Source organism: Varroa jacobsoni, unplaced genomic scaffold, assembly GCF_002532875.2.
Source record: "Varroa jacobsoni isolate VJ856 unplaced genomic scaffold, vjacob_1.0 scaffold_312, whole genome shotgun sequence".
NCBI lineage: Eukaryota > Metazoa > Arthropoda > Arachnida > Mesostigmata > Varroidae > Varroa > Varroa jacobsoni.
Genome location: NW_019213214.1, coordinates 31607 through 53695, shown reverse-complemented (window position 1 = coordinate 53695; position 22089 = coordinate 31607). Strand labels below are relative to the sequence as shown.

The 22089-nt window shown below is 39.3% G+C and overlaps 2 protein-coding genes across 7 annotated transcripts; one reads left to right on the top strand and one right to left on the bottom strand.

The window, feature by feature from the left end:
• Positions 1 to 7255: 7255 nt before the first annotated feature.
• Alg2 (alpha-1,3/1,6-mannosyltransferase Alg2) lies at positions 7256 to 19374 on the bottom strand. 6 transcript variants are annotated; one of them, XR_015310501.1, is made up of 9 exons: positions 19273 to 19374; positions 18652 to 18769; positions 17728 to 17871; positions 17291 to 17403; positions 16847 to 17124; positions 16155 to 16456; positions 15766 to 16026; positions 8639 to 8896; positions 7256 to 7372 (listed from the first exon to the last, which is right to left on the bottom strand). XR_015310501.1 is itself a non-coding variant. In XM_022831149.2 (8 exons), exons 1-7 carry the CDS (start codon positions 19353 to 19355, stop codon positions 15811 to 15813), a joined length of 1254 nt encoding a protein of 417 aa, XP_022686884.1. In that variant the 5' UTR covers positions 19356 to 19374; the 3' UTR covers positions 7718 to 8896; positions 15766 to 15810. The 6 variants fall into 6 exon arrangements, 5 of the variants coding, with proteins under 5 accessions (XP_022686884.1, XP_022686885.1, XP_022686886.1 ...); XM_022831149.2 differs by lacking the exon at positions 7256 to 7372 and having other exon boundaries at positions 7718 to 8896; XM_022831150.2 differs by lacking the exons at positions 7256 to 7372; positions 8639 to 8896 and adding an exon at positions 11382 to 14630.
• A 221-nt stretch (positions 19375 to 19595) lies between these two features.
• LOC111259267 (putative peptidyl-tRNA hydrolase PTRHD1) lies at positions 19596 to 21998 on the top strand. Its single transcript, XM_022831161.2, has 3 exons — positions 19596 to 20019; positions 20421 to 20510; positions 20752 to 21998. The coding sequence occupies exons 1-3, from the start codon at positions 19936 to 19938 to the stop codon at positions 20932 to 20934; spliced, it is 357 nt and encodes a 118-aa protein (XP_022686896.1). The 5' UTR covers positions 19596 to 19935; the 3' UTR covers positions 20935 to 21998.
• The last annotated feature ends 91 nt before the right edge of the window (positions 21999 to 22089 follow it).

Here is a 22089-nt window from a genome sequence, read left to right as displayed (position 1 = left end):
ATAAATCGCACGTATTCAGTTCTGACAAAAATGTTGCCACTCTTCCAGTTGTCAGAGACCTGTAGAGTACGAGACAATCAATGGCACGCTTAGGTTTCTTCCAAAACAGCTCGAACTGTCCCGGTGTAATCATTTTGTCAAGGTGTGTACTGGAAGGAGGTTGTGATGGGGTCCAGAAGATAAGCGAGGCACTATAAACGGGACGAGCGATGTTTTCGACGTGAATCGAATATTGTGACCAGCAGCTCCAATGCCACTTAATATGTGTGTGAAGGCCTGACTGGACACCATTAACAAACGAAATTGGTTCACAAGAGTTTACACGCGTAATCTACACGTCAAATTCAACTTCGAAAGTAGAGCCCCAAGTCAGTGAAATTGATGAACCTCATTGTAAACTTAGCTGGTCGTGTTAGTTGCGACTCTATATTTGTTGGTTCCGTTAACGTTGCCCCTGGTTCTAGGCCACTTCTTGAACAAACATACATCATAGAATCACATTGAATTAGCTTCGTGCGACATTTCATTTTCTGCCCACATAAAATCTTCCAGTAACCAGTAATTTGGTTTCACTAGCAACCCAGCAGAAGTCTTATACAGTTGCGCGCGTTTTCATTCTACATATCTATTACTTTCTACATATCCCTGCCTAACTTAATAGTTGTTTAATTAGAGGTACTATTCATAATAGGCATATTTATCAGATTTCGCTTGACAGAGCTACATTTGTCTACTATTACGACGATTCTTACGACACAGTTGATGAAGTGATAGGTATAGTTGACGTTATTATACACTTCTGCTGCTACGTCTAATGTTTTTATAGCGAAAATAGATGCAAAATAAGAGGAAGTACACGCAAAGTACGATAACCAACAAAGAACGTAAAAAAACTGAATAATAGATGAAAACACGCATTACAGAATCAATAAGGACAGACTCTGGGCGTTATAATGATTATGTTAAATAAGTTATAATGGTTAAGTTGTTATTACAGGAGTGCGAATTCGTCAAACCGAAACAACCGCAGCACTTTCCGAAGAAGCCGACTTTGTTAACGCTGTACATAGCGAAACTAAGTGAGTAAGTGATAGCGGTTATGGAAAAGACTTAACATATAGTCCTGCAGTTGAGAGGTTGAATTTACTAACATTACAATTTTCAGACCACCTAGTCTTGGCCGCAAATACAGGCCAAAACATCCAGTCCCCATTGAATGTTACAACGCAGCAGGCACACATATTTCAGCTAACATTTAACACGTTCACGAGGTTTTTTCAAAGCGAAAGTTGAAACAAAGTAGGACTTTGTGCATCTGAAAAGGACAATAACTCTAAAGTTTGGTCAAGACGCTGAGACGATTACATGACAAGACAATGTGCCCATAGGCCACGTTCTAGACATCCGGAATCCATAGAAAGGTTATAATGGTACCCAGCCCAACATGATAAAACGCAGTAACTACAACGCAATGAACTTCGGGAATGGCGTTTGAATCATAGTAATGATTCACAGACGAAAAGCCGTCTGTAATACGGGTCGATCTAATAGTAAGTGTCCAAATTAGTTACCGACTTTCGACTAAATAACATGAAGCAGAAATAAAGCCCTGAAAAGTATAAACTTAACAACGCTGACGCGATGACCTTCATGCGCAAGCATATCAGAGGGTTTTCTTCTTCTAACTGATGATTCGTTTGCGTTAGATTCAATCTCCTTTTTTGTCCTCCTGAAACGCAACGATTAATAATAGAGTACGAAAGGAGATGGAACCTTTCATTTATTACTAGTAAATGAAATTACGCTTAGGTTTAATTGAATAGGGTTTGGCAGATGTGTTTGTTAGAATACTACCCATGCTTAAATACGGGTACTAAATTACAAGCAGGGCCCCCTAAAGCTATTGCAAAAAGCCTTGGACACGACTTAAATAGAATGCTAAGCATCAGTGACGTCAACAAAGATGGAAAAATCAAAAGCCTGTAAACTCTGGTGGTTCAAAATAGAACAGTAATGGATATAATTGACTAATAAAAACGCTCGCAGCTTTTGATATTAGCCCAACATTCGAATCAAATTACGGTTATTGAAATGCCCCAAAAGCATCGATCACCCGTTGTATTTTTGTGCAACGATAAGTCGCAAGTTCAGAATATAGTTTAACGACTAAAAGTCCAACGCATGCGCAGTAGAGCTTTTTAACGGCAGCTGATGTTGATTAGATCTAGTGTGTTCGATGAATGAATTTAGAGCCTGATGCACTTGTCTATCATCAATATGGTCCTATTATGATCAACCTTCCGATGAAATGCCTAACCTGAGTCCGAGAGAAGAACCTTATTTTAGATTAATAGGGGTTAAATACTGACTTTACTCATTTAAGAACTGCGCTTCAAGCTAAACAAACAGAGAGCTTAAATGATAGGATATGCGTAAGTATGTGTAAAGGTATCTATTTGGAATGGTTCTATAACTTCACAGTATATCATTTCATTATATATATGCTCAGATCATTCAGAGAAATGTTCCATGATTTCTGTACAAGGTTTAAAGAAAGCTGCAATTTTTCATAGTCTTTCACATAAACCTAGAGTAAATGCTGAAATATCACGTCAGATACACTCATTTAATTCCGCAATCGTAATAGGTCTACTTTTATAGATTCTGTTTTTAAAAAAAAAATCTACTGTAAAAGTCCAGTGGTTTTAGGCCAGACGAGCGCCCTCTTATGGACCATAGGTCACGATGGTGTCCTTTGGACACTAGACAATTTCCCGCCCTAGGTCAAGCTGACAGCATGTTCTGGTGACGTGACAGTGACTTTCGAGACGTACAATGGCGTACAGAACACACACTCATGGACATTGTCACATAGCTGATGGACGCGGAGATTCCACCGGCATTGACAAAACGTTTTCACGGGAGAAGAAATGTTCCAAACCACACATTGCAATGGAAAGGATAAGTTTTTTGCCATCGTTCACAATTCGGGTTTTTCCTGGACCAAGTTACAATGACCAATTTATACATGCGCATCGCAGCATCTGAGGCAGAGAAGACCTCGACGAACCTAGTAAGGATTCGGCCCAATATACACGGTTTCAGAGAAGGTTATAGAGGACTATCCATGGCCGCATCTGTCGCATTATACAGAGCTTTTATATGGCCAAGACTGGTGCAATTGAAGGCTACAAGAAAAAGAAGAGTTCGCAAAGCTAAGCAAACCCTGGCACATAAGGTTAAACAGACATATGGGACGGTTAGTAAACAAGCCACACCGGTGCTGGCAGGCACAATACCATGGACCTGTAGGCAATAAGAAACAAGCAATACAGACTGATCCGCAGGCTGATTGACGAGAAGCAACCCTGCATAAACGGCGCAATGAATGGCTATCTGTTCCCTGGCACGCTCCAGGAACCCAAGTGACGATCACAACACTAGATATCAAGTTGCGAATGGATGGGAAAACCTCTTCTTTCTGATTCAAACGTTCCATGGGATACCAGCATTCTATGTCGGTGGTGGTGGGGGGCAAAACGGTTTTTTACACACACAAGCTCATTGCACCAAAATCGCATAATAAATGCCCACATGAATCTCAGGTTAGTCAGGGCTCTCGCAGACAGATGTTCACAAGATACAAGTGGATGTCTAAGAAATAAAGGTAACACACTTGCAAAGCTCTCGACGCTAAGAAAAGGCCACTGAAAGCAAGCTAACACACAAGGAATCAAATGATACTAGCTACCTTCAAACAGCATGTAATGCAAGTTGATAAAAAAAAGTCCAATCGTTCGAGTGAAGAATAAGAGATGAGGTTCTTACCAGCCCCAAACACGTGCCATAGAACCCCTCGAAAATTGTGCGTCCACCAAATTTTCCTTTCAGTAATTTTAGCGCCAGGCTAATGGCATCATCCCATTGGAGTACATATTATATAAGTGAGATTCATCTAGTTTCGGCCCAGAAAGTCTTGTAGCAAGAACCACTGGCGTATAAAGTAAAATTTGGGGGGGGGGGGGGGGGAATCGATGATGCCTGCTGCCTGGTGCTTGCACTATACGGTTAGTAAAGCATCATAAAATGGTTGTTCGTAAGTAACGTGAAGTTTTCCGGTATATACACATGTTCAGTCAGGTAGAATCGGGAGTTAGTTGAAAAATAATTTTTGGTACAAAATCGTGTGCAGCTGCTCTTGAACCCATACAGCAAAGGTACGACGATGCTTCATATGGCCTATGAGCTTCAGCTTCTCGCTCATTTGAATTCTATAGAATAAAATACCTGGATGTTCATGCAGTAGGAACACCCAGGTATTTGATTCACGGTTAAACACGGAGTTCCTTACATGCTTGGACATCTGCTTAAGCAATTTACTAGTTACCTTTTTGGTCCGAACTATCCGTAACTGCGAAGCGACAGATATCGATTTAGTCGTATTAAACCTTTACGCAAGATTGAGCAAATTCCAAAGTACAATGCTATTTACTATACGATCGTAAGCGTTAACCCTTAGTTAATCATTGTTGAAAAAGTTCATTACTTCAATCCAATTGGGAAACTTGAAAAAAACGGCGACTTGACTGTAGCAAAAAACGTTCGAACAAAGTTGAGACATCGGAAATGAATGGCCCTACAGGTATTTCTGCATAACGAAAAAAAGATTCCCTAACTATTAGATACACATCTTAGTTCTGAGTAGAGGCACACGTTATGGCTATGTGCGTCCATAGTATCTACGCTACTTTATAGCTATAACTTCTGAAACCTTTACGATGATCCCGCCGTATGCTTGTAACTTCACTGATTTTTTCTGTTCTACGATCTAACTCTAGTACCGAACCGTTAGGTCGAGCAAAAATTATCTACAGTTTTGCACCCTGTTTAATATCTAATATAATAAAGATTTAATGGTAAAGTTAGAAAACGTATACAAATGAATTAATGGTCAGCGTAAAAAATAAGGTCTATGGTAGATGAGTGGCGGCTCTCTGATCTCATCGTTTAGCTTTTTAATCGTTCTACCGATTCAACTCGAGAAAGTATATCACTCGATTGATGATCCATGCATCATGTGTACCTTTAATGACAGTTGTTTTTCTATAATCAGCATGCTATCTTGTGTTAACAAATTACTATTATTAAAGGCGCAGGACCTCCTATTCGATCGACACCTGAAAGGGAAACAAATACTATTGCAGACTAATCAATTTATAGGGTGTTTCTCCAATCAGTCATTTTTAAATAGTAGTGAACATCACCAAAGGATTATCCGATAACCCCTCTATTTTCTTTCGCGATTCGCCGACAATTTCATGAAAGTATATGGGGCAATTCAGGCGATCTCTAGTAGAATGGCTAAGATCGAAAACAGAAAAATCCAGTAGACCAGACTTTGCGTAATGAGTAATTGTACGTTACATCTAGCTAGAATATTTACGAAAATTGTAACGGGTAGAAAAATACAACGTATTTGATAACTACGATTACGTTTTATTCTAGGCTTTTGTTGTTGATCTCAATTTCTAAACCACTGTCAAGTTTTTATTTCGAAATTGTGTCACGTACTTTGCTAAATACTTACCTATCACATGTAGCATTAGAATATAAAGCGTTGACTATATTCCTGGAATGATTTCATTGTAGCAGCCCAGCATTCATTTAGCCCATCGGGCACAGTAACATGCCCAGATTCACCCTCACAGTAAACGGCGGTCCAGATGTGCCAAAGATGACATGCAAATAGTCGTCAGTATGGGTGCCTATGTCTAAGGTCATTTTAATTAGTGTCCCTTTAGCTGTTTTTTAATTCCTAATGGAACCCGAATAAATTTTTTTTATACTTTTTATGCTACTACTATTCAGGGAAATTTATTCATATATATATATATATATATATCCATAATAACTATCTGCACGTAGATAATAGATATAGACAGGAACTATCGCTAATGGAAGTTTAAAAGTTCTAAACGCCGCCTTCAGCTCGGGCAGGTGCAACCTACGTTCCGAGCACAATATAATTATATCCACCACGAGCTTTTAAAATAATATAAAGACATCATATTAATATATAAAGAAACATCATGGGCCCTATTTTTGTGAGAGATGTGTCCATCGATTCGTATTTGTTGGATTTACGTGCGCAGCCGCTCTGATGGTATCCATCCAGCGATTCGAAGCTCTCCATCTTCCGAAGAAAAAATCTTACTCGTATCTTTCTTGTTATTGCCACTATTCGTCGAAATCAATTCAAAATTTTCAAGGATTTCAATTGAATTTCCTGTTGAGACAAGGTGACACATTACTTACTTTACGCGATATGTTTAGTGTATAACCCGCCTCAGATACTTATCGAAACAATATCTAATGGATCTTCCTGAGATATTTTTCAACTTCTCAATGAAATAATAACAAAAATGTATCATCCATTCACATTCTCTCAGTATAGCTCAATTTATAATTATACAAAAGGTGGCAATGACGTAGCTTTGAGTTATTAGTTATTTATCTAAACAGTTAATGCACATTTTGTAAAAAAACAATAAAGACAATCGTAAATAACATGTCATTTAATTTAACCTCGTTATGTAATGACTGACAAAAAAACTTAGAAATCATAACAAGATGGGATTCAGGAACTGGCCTCTTCTACTTTCTAATTTAGGTTGTACCATACGACACAAAAAACGCAACATAACGAAATATTAAGAACAAGAAGGATATTTATATAGTTTCACCAATGCGCTTGTCGGGATAAACTGTCTGATGTTATTGAGAAAAAAAAAGACATTGTTGGGTGGAAAATTATCCTGCCAGTAGAAAAAACTAGCAAAACATGGGACATGTGTTTGCGAGTTCATGTAAGTTAGCCAAGAGCCACGCTTATTCCCTTTGCTTTCGAAAGTTTACAGTAATTATTCTCAAAAATATTCTGAAGCCGCACAATGGCTTAAGATTGTTACGGATAACGATCGCTGGAGTCTCAAACTGATCTAATAAAAGCGATCAATGAAATGTACTGTTGTAATGTAATGTTGAACACGACCAGGACAAACTCAAACTGTATCTAGATATCATGACTAACTGGATTTCTAAAAGGTGAAAAATTATTAGCACAGTTTACTTACAGCTTTTCAAGTAGTTTAAATATTCATATTGCAAATAGTAGGCATTTGAATCGTCAATGTATCCCAAAATTATAACAGAGCTTGGATGCGCCTTTCTTGAAGAATAAATAAGACCTTGAGAATAGAGATTAAATTAACGCCACATGAACTTGAACATATTCCAAGGCCTGTGTGTTTATTGCAACTTAGATCTCACCAGCAGCAGCAGCAGCAAAGCAAGATTGTGACTTCCTTTTAACCTAACAAAAAAAAGATAGCTCGTTTAACAGAAAAATATATTCTTTAACTAAAGAAGATGTTACGAAAAGACATGAAACGCTATTGGCTGCAATTCTATATTGCGCTTCGTCCTGTGCAATAGCATATCTAAGACTCTAAATATCTGAATTGCTCCTATCCGCTGAAATCTGGTAAACTAATAAGGTAGCAACGTAACTTGCAAAAGAACATACGGTAAGCTTATAGATGAGTGTATTCTATATAAACATCATTGTGACCTCTTTCTGACCCAAGAATTTCTCTAATTGACCCAGACAACTGAAAGTACAGAATGCTAATTTTAGGCCAATAATAGGCTACAGATATCGCTTGGTAACAGGAGTTTATTCGCCGGCATATCTTAACGAAGAAAATCAGAAGCCAAAAGTAGTTACATACCTAAGTGTAGTTTAGAATTTACGTAAAGACGTTACCTAATTATTTTCACGGAGCTGAGTGACGGATATGAAATCCGCACTACTACTATGAAATATAGGGTGGGAAAAATGCTTATGTTCCACGTTGTCTCTATATGTAAACAGGCGAAATGTGTCAAGCAGACTGTCAGGTTTGGGATTTCCGATAATTTAACCCTACTTACTGGAGCTTACTTTTTGTAAAAACTTACTATCCATATAACGATTCTAGCACTTCGCAGATGTCGCAGAGAATATGGACTGTACTTTTCATTATCAAATCTAATACTGAAAGACTAATTAACAAATCTAGAGACACTGGCCTATTTATAGATAAAATGATGCCAGAAAGATTACAACATCGCTGTTGTACGGAGAAATGTACATCCCGATAGAGAACCTCAACAGAACGTCGTACTTAACAACTAAGACTATTCTACGGCTCATTTCTAAACAAGAGTTCTCTTGTTAGCGTTACGAAGTATAGTGAACTGAACATTTACAAGTCCAGGACTATCGTAAGCGTCGATTCCTCATTAGTTACATGTTGAAGCGCAATGTATGCGTTAGCAATTCATTTGTCCACATTACCTTTTCTAATAAAAGTCATTCTCAGTTAAAGTGCCATGTTAATAAAAAAACATTATTGCACTTGGGTTTCAAAGAACTCAACGAAGAGTGTCAAATAAGGACATTTTTCTTACTTACAAAGGGTCACTGTTTGGTGTTACTTCTGGGGCAAAAGTATTATGGGCCTTGTCTTTTGTTGACGTGGATATGGAATAATAGCAAGAGTAAGTGGCAAGCTCTATCGAGACGAACATTACGAACCTTTTTATGGGCCGGAATATAAAAACTCATTGGTTGTAACCCAATGTGACAAGCTGCCCCATCGATCAGGAAACAGTCACCCTGTCTTGACAGGCTGATTGTACGCTCTATAAGTCTTTTTCTATCCAGCTAAATATATCCTAGCGCCGAAAGTAATCCACGATATGAGAGACCGTCTTCGATGGCTTAAATGAATACTCATCTACGATATCAGGCGACGACGGTTACGCCAAACGGGTTAACTCACGCAGGGGGTCCCTGAGAATGCATTCAGTAAACATTAGTTTCTATGTGTAATATAAATTCAACCTCCTGGGCTGGGCTAACGTGACAATAAGACATATACGCAGAAAAACCTATTTTTGATTCCCATTCCAGTGGTATTGAAGTGGAACGTGGATTATTGGCCTATACTACAAAAACATTCAAAGAGTCTATTAGAGCTTCTTGATACGCCTTAAGTAGCAGCTGATTGCATGACGAAACTGAGCTGCATATCCTACTACGATGGCACCTCGTACTACTCAGTCTGTGCTACTGTATGTAGGCGTAAAAGTCGTGTCTGTTTTAATTCTCTTGCTCGAAAAAATAACTTCGCATCACGCTATCTAAGACGGCATGTACATTTATATTGAAGTCTACTTTCTACATTAATATGTATATATATTAAGTATTTATTATAGTAACTAAATTGCTAAGAGTATTCAACAGCGGCGGCAACAGTGCAATAAGCAAACGCGCTACTATGAAGTAGAATTGTATTGAGAATAGAAATTATAATAACGACTCGAACGTGTTTTTCTATTAGATTTCATCAAACCCTATTCATTCTATAGCTTAATGCGGAAAATTTTTAATTATCCATTTATCTATCATCCTGATGATAAAACACAGTCACGTATATAGACGACGCCCCACAGTTCAAGGGACAATTTGTCTAGCCAAAGCTTTCTCAAGTGCCTGATTTTATGGTATCGGGCTGCCGTCACGTGAATCACAACATGACCAACCCCTTTAGCTTGCGATTTTCGTTCACCATTTTAGCACCGATATAGCCGAACACGCATGTCTGGGGCAAGCTGGCGGTTCTTCGTTCACTTCGAGAGAACCGACTGGACAAGGTCCTGCTTGTTTTACGTTGATCCGTCATGAAAAGAGCAAGGAAGGCTTTGCAGGCTTTAGACCACGCTGCCTGACGGAAAATACAGTTAGCTGACTGGTTAGCTGGCTGGCCTGTAAATTAAACGGCGTTTAAGGCTTAACCGAGTGCTCGGTAATGGAGTTAACTTTCGTTTGAGCACGGATGAACTCAACGGTCTGCCTACGGCAGCATTTACGACGGACACCATAGCTTAGTAATAAACGTACTAGTACTAATCAGCCCGACTTCCAGCGTCAGCGTTACTTTTGACGGTAGCGCCACCAGAGCGACTTCTGCATACTCGTGCGGGTCGCTCAATCTATTTTAGCTCACGCTACGCGACAGAAAACTTATAAGACATGGCGAGCTCAAAAGAAGCCATATATTTGTTGTATACAAGCGAAGATCATCATTGCTAGCATCAAAAGACTTCAGTTGATAGCATAAACGCCAGGCACTACATTACGCTTTTTCGCGTTATGGCTACCTATGTGACATTAAATTTAATACAATGTTTTGCACTGTTTAAGGTTCATGGAGTTATAGTATGTTCAAACTGCTCATGTAAGTTGTGACACTATGTGGGCTACACATAGCGTTTCCTATATAAGTTTCAGGTCACTTCCACTCATCCGCTAAGAGTAGCCGCATCACTGAATGTCACTTGACAGATGAGTGCCATCTGATGCAATGCTTATATAATTCTGGACGTAAAATAGCGAAACATCGATTGTGCCAAGCATCATGAAACGCTGGTATCAGCATGAGCAATATAACGCTAGAAACTGGAAACACGGGTAGAGAACATGCACACACTTGGATAGCGTTAGGGCAGGCACGGTCAACGCGTTGCCGTCGTTCGTCGCATATGTAAAGACGATGGTGTAGTATAAACGAACGGAGACAGACTACCTAGACGACAAGATACAATCAGTACTTTACGCGAACAAAGAGTTGGAGAAAGCGTTGGTAAATCATGACCTCTATCTCTGAGCCGCAATAAAAACGCCGACTGTTTCTGTCCATGTAGAACAGTTATTGTTGCTACCGGCGCTGCTGCAACTGTGTGGAAGTATTGTAAGTAAGGAATAACTAATAAAACAGTTTTCGACATTATCTGTACATGAGTTATCTAAAATCGGGTATCAGAGTAGTAAGGTATGCTTCAAGAAGCCGAAAAGTGCCATGAACTTAGACAGGCGTTAGTTAGAAAAGACAGTGGATAGAAGTATGCATGGCCTTATTTCTCTTCAAGTATGTTTCGGACTCATTGCCTGAAGATGGCTGAACTTTTTTTACAAACTTTGTTTTGCACTTTAGTACAGCGCACATATAGCACAACTCAATCTGTAAAACTGTAGATTCTGAAAAAAATCGCGTGCTTCCTCAAGCTCCGTAGACGAGCCTAAACGAACAGAAGTTGCTAAAGGCCGTGTAGAATTTACTTCTATTGTATCTTACATTGGTGCGTACGTATTAGTGACTAGCCATGTCTTGACATACATCCCTCATGTACTACGCCTTCATTTTACTGTCTCTGGACTAAAATTTCATCATCTACAACACTTCGAAAAGAAGAAACCTATAAAAGACGAATAATCATTTATAAAACATTTCAATAACTGTTCTTCTTTTATTATCCTTGGATGTCGTGGACCGGCGCTACTGGGAAATTTTGTTTTTTGCAATATCTCCATATTGATTCTGCTTGCTATTGATACGTACATCCTCAAGTCATTGGTAAACATGTGCTACACATGTGCTATTCCGTCTGGTGTAGCTTTTTGCAAGTCTACAACAAATACTTCAACCAGTACAGGACCAAACCCGCAATCACTATAGACACTCTCATGTACAAAACGCTGAACCGCTAATTAACTGATCGAAGTTAACGGAAAAGGTTCCATTTTAAAAGTAGATCTTTAGTCACTTCGTGACGTTATTAGCAATATTTAAATACCTTAATTTGAGCAATAATAAATCGCGATCCATTCTATGCGATGGAAGTAAGAGGTTAATGTATGCGGCATAAAACACGGTGCCCTTTATTCAAGCGTAAGCCCCTATCGTAAGCAATTTGGAAATCACGAAACTATCCCTTAAATATATATGCTGATTGCGCCCTAAATCAGATCTATCAGAAAATTCGGAGTAAGTCAATGATGAGCTCTTCGAAAAATGATCACACAATGCTTTCCTGATCTATAAGCTGAAAACGATCCCTTTTACCCTTTCTTAAATATTTTAAGTTTAAGAATAAGTGAAAGCCGTTTTGCGTCTAAATAAAAGACGCAATATTACACTTAAATTTTGCCAACAAATTCGTTGACAACGTACTCGCTGTCACTGGTTACGATCGTCGTCCCTCTGTCGACAACTTAATTTATTCTTCTTAAGCAGGAATTTTCAGGTCTAGTTTTGAAAGGCTCACTCAGCCAAGTTCTGAAATCCTTTTCATTGTTAATTGTAGGATTACTTCTTTGGTTTACAATTGATCCATCAGCCCGAGCTCTAGAAAATACAGTGCATGTAAGTGAGGCTTCTACTCAAGCCTTTGCAGGACGGCTTTCACAATCCTTGCCACCTGCGATCCGACATTGTCGTGCTGAAGGATGATTTTGGCCCATCTGTCGGACCTTTCCTGTTGAATAGCCTCGTTTTATTGAGGCAACCAGACGGTATTCGGGTCTTCATTGACCGTCCTGCTTTTCTTAAGAATTTCTCAGTATACATATAAATCATACAAAAAGCATGGTCCTCTTGAAATAGAGCTGTAGCTTGACTCTGCGATTGGGTTCATTTACTAAAGTTACCCACTCTTTTCTTTATTTTATAGCGAAGTGAGACACCACTTCTAGTCGCTGGTGACCATTCTGCGTAGAAATCCGTTATTGTGGCTTCGTGTTGCTCTATGCCGAGTCTGATATTGAGAGCCAATAAGAAGTTGTTTTGCTATGATGTTCGCTTACTTCATTGGGCTTCTATTCTCGTACGATAATAATAATAATTGCCCGCGTCAGATTAGTCGGCGGCCGTGACAGGCGGCCTTGAGTAAGTACTTGCCCCAAGTCAGTTAGGCTCACAAATTCACAAATTAGTGTGATTTCTACAGTCGACGCAACAACATCACACAGAAGTTCCTTTCATCCCTCTTGGCAATTTGCAAGATGTTGGCGCCTCAAATAATGGAGAAAATATTTATCTGTATACCGTTTGTGAAGTACTAGTTTTTATGTAAGTTATGACGCAGCTATAGACGAATGTTTTTTTCTTTTCCCACGTGTACACACGTATTGCATGATTGGTGTTCGATCATTTTAAAGGTGTTTTAAAAAAATTTTCCATTGCATTTTGTACTGCGACGATACATTGTAGGTCAAAATGAGAGCCACGAACTGCAATTTGCAAATTCGATATCATTGGAAGATGGCAAACTATGGTTTTTGACATGAGTGTTGTTAAAAACGATGCTAGAATTGCGGGACAATCTTTGTCAAGACATACGTACAGCTCCTAGTCAGTAGGTTGTGCATATTTATGGGACTTCATCGTCTCCATATTAACACACCTCAGCCCCCTATTTCTTTATACGAAGGGCGCTACATGATAGTGGTACCTGATAGCAGCTTAATTTCGACTTCGTCCTTTACATCTTTTCCTGAGGTTCTCAAGAAGCGCTGAACGGTCCGCTTAGCTTCAATAAAAACACGTAAGAGGCAAAGCTTCGTTTTGCGATGTCTGTTTGCAAATTTAATTTCAATCACGTCCCGTTGATTATGTGCCGCAGCTTTCGTACTGGACGCTTCGTTTGTCACTGCGCACATAAGAACATCTGTTAGGCGCGTTTTATGTCGCAAGTGTCTGGTCACAGCGACTACATTTATTTACCTCTTTTGCGCTTTTTCGTAAATCTGCTGAGATCAGGATTTTCCTAGGGATGTATATTCGCAAAACGCAACCTAGAATGCTTAAAAAATAGATCACATCGTCGGCAAGAGCAGCGGTAGATATCGCTGGAGATTTTCAGCAGCCATTGATAAAACGTAAGCAGCTGGCTAAAGGGCACGACGTTAGGGACAAGGAAGTTGAGGAGTGCCGCTCAGTGGTTCAACGCTGTCCCCGTTTAGCAAACGTTCGTAAATTTTCTGATAGAACAAGATCTTGTTGTTGCTATTATTATTATTATCATTGTTGTTGTCAAGCGATTGGATAACAAAGAAACGTCAACAACTGGACAGGTCATATCTCATTCAGCATAGATGGTCGAAGTGAGCTTCACCGATAACGTTGAGAAAATATACTTGTGAATTGAAACGGTAGTTGGACTAATTGATGCTTCTGAATAGTAGCGAGGGCGCTCTTAGCAAGAAGGTAGACTAGGTGTGTGTCTTAATAGATAGCCAGTAACATAATAGCTTATACAGGGATGGCTTATTCTGGAGAGTTCAATATTATTCATATCTAGCAGTGCGTACACTCGTATTCGTTTACTTGACTGCTAAGGTAACTAGTGCCACCTTCCGTACACCGTATTACCTTCTATGTTTTCAATTACGTCAGTCACTTCATTGAAGTTCATAGAATGCAAGGTTGTTCACTGAATAAAACAATTCTTATTGACCTAAAAATATGCCTCCATAATATATCGTGGTTGGTTTTACTGAATCTTGCTTTCACTGTCATTTACTTGTTCATGATCGTACCAATATCGGATGATATTCTAAGATATTTGCCGCCGTGCTCAACAAACAGATCGATTTATACGGTAGAGGTCAGTGTGCAGGTTTTCTGGTCCTGTACTAGAGTTAGTCTTGCTTCTCTCATTCTACCGAGAGGCGCCTACACCTTTACCTTAAAGATTAAAATAAAAAGAAAATTAAAAAAACTCTTTTTCGATCCTTTCCGATAGAATCTTATTCAGTTTTTAGACTTCCCACTCACCCTCCTAACTAATCTTGCCATCTGTCGCCGCTGAGATATTTAGGTTGCAAACTCGGGCAGTTTTCCTAGATGTTCTAAAAAGAGCCTTTAGAGCAGTTACGACGGAAAAATATTCGTAACTTATTCTCTATTTTGTCAGTAATAAACATGCCTGAGCGTATTTTCAACTTCAACTTATTCACTTCTTCGAGATTCTTGGTCTTTACTAAGTTGATTTTCAGTAATCTTAAGTATGAGCTATTCATTTTGTAAAAATATTCACATTCAACGATGCGATATATTCAAGCTGGTTCGTTAGAATATTAAACAGCTACGTTACCGCTAAACAAATTAAGAATTAAACTAACTTCATATGACAAACGAAAATGACACATGTTTACTCTTAATTTTGTTTCCGTAATAATACTGATAACAATGGACAATAATTGGTTTAAAAATGCTAATACGTTTATGAATTTGTAGACGTTGAGGAGTCTTTAAAAACACTAGTTGGAGCTATTACGGCTATGGATTTAATTTATTTTTCTTGATATAAGTGACAGAACGAATCAGGCGTCTGTAGTGACTATCCAACTAGATTAGAAAAATTTGTTACGTATTAGAATCAGTTATTGATCACCACCAATCAAAAGTACCTTGTATATATTCTTTCTTGTCTATAGAATCTTTACTGCTCCTCTACTTGTTCCTCATATTCTACGTAACTCAGAGCTGTCAGAGCCGCAACAAAGTACGTCAATGTGCGAGTTCCTAACTCCTTCACTTCGACCACTCTCATACGAGAAGAGGTCTACTCAAAGACACGTTTGGCGGCCGGTCGACAAAAAGCTCTGCTTCAGTCAAAGTATAGCCGGTTTGACTGGATATATACTATTTTCGAGTCAATTCCCTTATGCCAATATACCGCGTTTAAATTTGTACAAAGCTCTTCGCCGCTTACGGACTATCTATAGACTGGGACTGTATAGATCTTCCAAAAAAAAAAAAAAAGATCGGTTTGATTGAGTAATACCTATAAGAGGAGTGCCGCTATTCAGCTGAGTACCTGCTTGAACAGTTGACTAGAAAAATAGAGAAACGTAGTCCATTTTCATTTTCCAGCATTTTCCTGAGGTGGAACAAGCTTATCTATTATTTTTTCCAGTCTTTGTTGGAAGCTGTTAAATGAGAACAAAGCTATAACTCTCCTGCGCCCTTCTTCACCCAGCTCGGCGACGAGGTTCCGATCTCGGCAAAGTTTTAGCATTGCGTCTCCAAACGCCTGAGGTGTTGACTCGCACAAAAATCCTGTGCTGTCATCCTTGATCTAAAAAAGCGGAAATATTAGTGCCGTATAGAGGACAGGAAGTTAAGACGCTTAATAGCGACGACCATTTGTAGTAAACATATTATAGTACGTTTAAATATATTCCGTAATAAATTCAATCAACTTACGGTTTCTAGAGGCCCGCCAGTATTTGTTGCAATCACAGGTCGACGCATGTACATGGCTTCCAGGGGCACAATACCAAAGTGCTCGTTTTGAGGTGTATAAAGGACACCACAGCAATGATACAACAACAGCTGTTTCTGGGCATCGGAAGGAGACCGCAAGAACGTGATTCTATCTGCTACGTGGAGCTCCTCTGCGAGCTGTTGTAGCTCTTCAAAATGTTCGACGTTTTCCGGGAGCGCTTCGTCGTAGCCGCCCGCTATAACCAGATGCACATCCGACTCGCCGCAAGAGATGACGTACGCTAACAGCAAAGTGACAATTAGATGAGACTTTAACGGATCAAAGCTAGAAGGCAATACATTTTATTTCGAGTTAATATTTCAATATAAAAGGTGGATGCTACAACGTAAACACAAAACCAATCTGAATCGTAGAACCAACTAACCTTTGCTACTACGTATCAACATCAGTACGACAAAATTTCAAGGTTTCACTAGAAGATCACAACGTGTTAAAATAAACTTGGAGTTTAACGTCCGACACCGCTACTAGGCATTATGTTAGATGGTGCAAGAAAGCAATGACTAGCCCGTAAATCAATGAAAATAAAGCAAAAATCATATTAGTCCTGCTTAGTGTCAATCGTGTAACGTACTTCAAGGCCACAGGTATGCGGATAAAATATACACACCAAGTGCTTTAATGGCAAGACTGATCTCCTTCTTGCGTTCAAACCTGTTGAGCGATAAAAATGTAGTATCTGAATTTTTCGTGAGCGCTATGTCGTTGAGGTCGCCTTGCATAGGAGCATCGTACAAAGCCAGACCCACGGTGGGATAGAGAACTTCAAGCTGGGTCTTTGCCAATCGACGGAAGGTTTTCCGAAAAACCTTTTCTGTGTATCGGGAATTAACCACAATAAGATCAGCCAGCGAAGTACTGTATTCTTCAAACCAATTAATAGGCCATCTGAATTACAATTAACATAATAAATCTGTGTGAGTGATAGTGAAGCTATTGTGGATTTTATACAAACCATTTCGAAACAGAAATACGCCAGGCATGCTATAGGCATTGCTCGTTCATCATACAGTCGCATAACAAATCAGATAACATTATTTAAATGCTTATTGACCTGTACACATCCCGTAGGGTATTTTTTTTCTGAACTAAAACGCAGTCCGGATGGTGGCAGTAAAAGAGTATGGGTACTCGCATAAGCTTCAACCACGGAACACAATGTGACACCTGCAGGCAACAAACAGAAAGCGGATATATACATGCATTTACACATGTGTACAAAAGTCTTTATTAAAAAACACCGATTCTTAGAATAACATGCTTACTATGTATGTCATTATAGTCTACAACGTATATAGTTAGTAAATTGATTCACTATGTTTTCTCGAAAATAATAGCCCCACCTTTTCAACAGACCCATGTGATTCGCGCAGATCAAATTTATGGCAATATGAATTAATATGTTCTTAGATTTCAAAGACGCGTATTTATCTAAAATGAATTCGAAGTGAAATATTTTCGTTCCATACAGATGACAAATTTCAGTCTTACCTGATCAACAAAGATGAGATCTGGTTTGAGAGCAGACTGGCATCGGGCAAGACGTATGTACAGAGCCAGGTAAATCATGCGAATAATTGAACAGATGACGTAAAATTTACCCAAAATCGAACGCGGAAGCCAATCGCCGCATACCTAAATGATCATGGTAGCTATTAGTTTTACTTCCGCGATCATTAGCAACGTACAATGATCGAATATTCATGCGAGAAGCTTGTATGTGCCCACTTAGCCTGCTGTTTAGGACTGGCGACAGGTAGGCCGCCACAAATATCTCTTTTATGTTTTTACAGGTTGTCGTTTGCGGATCGGAGAGGAAATTTCTAATCTAAAACGGTTTACTAATCCCTACAACTTGTTATAAGCATCTTCGGTAGCTCATTTTTGTTGTTGTAGCAGTTTGTTGTTTAGGAAGTGATGGTATATGGCAATATGTAAACTTAGTAATTACCTTCTGATTACAATATTACTTTATTATCGTCAATTGAGCTACCAAATACTTTTTGACGAGCGTTTTTCTTCCTCATTTTTAAATCAGGGGATGTCTTACTTAATTAAACGCTTTATGCATCATCAGTTCACTACCCTGTCTCGTACCTGCATATATTTCCTATACGATCACCCGATACGAATATCAAATATGTCTTTATTACTATTTCGTACAAAGTTGAATTTTAAATGTGCTAGGCTTGGAACACATTGTTCTTTTAGTTGCTTTTAAACAATCAGAGCTATTTCGGTCAGGTTTGCAACTATTTGAAACGGGTGCATAAATGACAACTACGTACCTAATTTTTATTCGTGGAAATAAGGCATAAAAGCAATGCAGTGAAAAATAAATAACCTATCTTCGAATAGAACCCTGTATTTTTTGAACAATTTGTACAGGCAGAAGGGTCAGAGTTGGATACAAACCGTCACGTGCAATTCTCCACGCGTTTCAGGGAAACAGTGCGCCTGGTCATGATGTGATGTGATGAATTCAATCTGGTGTCCTGCTTTTTTTAGGGCAAGACCAGCATCTACCACGAGCCTCTCGGCACCACCAATACCAAGATCAAGATGCACGAATGTCACACGCATCTTTACTGATCACAAACTATAGACAAATTTACGCTTGCATATACACGAACTGAGTAGCATGCCTAGCAAAAGGGCTACACGTTGACACTAGTGTGAAATCGAAAAAAAAAAAACTTTCATATACGACACAGATTAGCGCCCGTAATTAAATATCAAAGGAACTTCTTTCCGCAAATTGGGCTCCTGCAGGTGCATAAAGCTCAACGAAAACATTGGACTGTGGCACAATTTGATTGAGTGATTTTCCTTCTGCTCCTTTTTGTACGACTAAATCATGATTAATACTGTTTTCTGTGTTATATATTTGTCGATCATATTGACTTCTTACATCTAATGTTTTATTTCAAACAGTTCTATCTTATTGGCATTTGTGATTGTATATCACCTAGGAAAGCCGTCTTTCACTGAATCAGGAGTACTTCCCTTCCATTATTAGACATGAGCATCACTCACTTGTAGCATACATGGAGAACCCCTGCCCGGCTGTTACACGTCTCACAGTGCAGTTTGTTGACAGCGGAACGCCGAGTTATCATGCGGCGTAGTGATCGGCATAGAAGCTTGGTTCGCTCATTTTAAACATGCAAAATATACCAGTAAACTCTGAAGCTCTGGCGGGATAACAACGCTATTAAGTTAGCGGAGTTTCTTACAGCTATTTTCCGCTTCAAAATTTGATTATCGTCACTGAGTACGCCAGCGGTCGTGGACTTCGTCTAACACACTTCCGAAGCGCAAGTCTCGACGCGCTCATGACTGCGATACCCTGTGGCCATAGAAACCTGTCACAGCTGACCGGTGACGAGCGAAAAAGCCGCGGAGCCAATTTTTGAAACGTTCGAGTAAAACATCAGTGCAAAATGGATATCTCAACAAATTCCAACCTGTAGCGTTTGTATACGTGCGGCGTAAAGTGAATCACCTAAGTTTAACGCCAATCGTCAGCCCAACTCAGGTGAACTCAAAAAGGAGACAGCGGAGAGCCTGGTCGTTTTATTTGTCCTGGCTCAGCGCGTTTGCGGGCAAGCGGGTTTCACCTTGCACTGCTACATTTTTTGTAGCAGAATCAAGCAATCGGTTCCCGCGGCCAGTAGATATAACAACATTGGTCGTAGGATGGCTTCAACGGTTCAGTATGTCTTGGTGCGTTCCGACCTTCTTGATGATTTAAAGTGGCCCATTGGAGCCGTCATCGCACAGGTGTGTACATATAGGGGCCGAGCGATGAAATTGATATTCGTCAACAAAGCTTGCGTTCCATATGCCCTGGTTAGGAACTATTCCTTTTCATTAGCGGTAAAATATTGTTGACAAGTAAAGCAAAAGTTAATGTTGGAAACAAAAACGCGTGACTCATGTCGTGTGCCGTCGACCAACACAGGTCTACTAATGAGTTGTAATGAACGATCATTCAATGCTAAACAAAACTAACTGGATTCAGCTACTGACATATGGCTTTAGCGTAGAAACGAATTATTCCTTATAAGGTTATACTCGGACTGTGCTACGAAAGAATCGAGTGATTTTTCGTGTCTATATTACCTGGCAACTTTTTTTTAACGTATTGTCATTTCTTTTCCTGTACTCGTTTACTTTCATAGGCATGCCACGCATCGACAGCGGCGCTGTATTTATTTCGCGATGACGAAAATACCAGAAAGTATACTGACAATTTAGATTCTATGCATAAGGTGAGTTTGTTGACACTTTAATGCTTTATTTGGGTAATGCCTATGTTAGAAGACCGCGAGAAGAGCAAACAGTATTTTGTCCGACAATGACATCATTCGTAAGCCGTATATTTGATATGTAGTAAAAGGCGAAAGCAGAGTCTTTCAACCATTCGTGGATGCTTGATCATGTCCTTTCGGGTCGTTCTTATCTTGAATTTAGAACCCATTAACGTCATTGCATAATATTATGTCCATTTAGGTTGTGCTCGCTTGCCCGAGCGAAAGGGAGCTTCGTGCTATTCATTTGAAGTTGACTGCTGCTTCCATCAGCCACAAACTTTGGATGGAACAACCGGAAGATATTGCGACCGCATTAGCAACAAAACCATATCCTAAAGCGGAAATTGCGTCATTTTTCAAGCATCTAAAACTCTACAAATAAATCTAATTGCACAACAATATCGGCTACAAGGAAGAGGAATATGGCGGACGAAGCAGAAGATCAGCCTCGTATCGTGTCACACTTACGTTATCTGACTCTCAAATATCTTCACTTTCGTAAATTACTCAGCTAGTAACGTGCACAGTTATTATACTTGGGTGAAAGGATATTTGAATTATACCTGCATAAGCTGTTTCCTACGTGAATTTTTTATTACTGATATCGATGTTAATATTGAACGTAATCCATACAATGCGTTAATAGATGCACGATACACTACGTAAAAATTAATTTTGCTAGCTGCATTTTGCATTTTCGATTGGATACTCTTAATTCAAGAGATTATTTATTAGCTTAATTACATTACATAGTTTCCATGGAAACCGTTTGCAGCAAAGAGCTAGAACATTTTAGCCCTAGTTAGTAGATAAGCTTTTCCGCATATCTAGTCAAATGCGAGACCATTCATAGTAGCGTCTACTACGAACTCCTTCTATTATGTGGCCCACATGTACTCACTACAATTTACCTATCTTCAAGATAATATCAACTGAAGACACCCACGTCGTTGGGCTACATAGCCCCATAAAAAGGGGTTATATGTATTAGAAATGGGGCTATATGGCTAATGGTTCCATGCGAAGAAATGAGCCACTCTGCAGAGGTAAAAAGAAAATGATTTTTTTCGCGGGAAGAGCTATCAATGTGGCAGAAAACATAATGCTTTATAATCATTTACTGGCAACTTAGACAGGTCAAAGGGTCATCGACCATAGCTTCAGGTGAAAATGCCGCGCAGCCGGCTCAAGTATTGACACAACGACGAATTGCGCTCCCTTCAAGAGATGACGAAGAATAGTAACAATATGCGCTCCGCTCTCCAAAGCTACTGCACGGAAACCTCTATAAATATAATGCTCACGTATAACTCTGGTATAAATAACTATGCGTGGTAAGTTCTGACCAATGACTATGAGTATTTGCGATGTGGTGCATGTGACGGCAATTGTTTGACTGAACGATGCGTTATGTCAATAAAGTCGCCAAAATATCCTACAAAAACAGCTATATTTGGCACGTTATTAACAATAATGACACGGGCTGCAATGCTTCAGTTTAATTTGACAGGTATACATATGCTGATTCTAACTAATC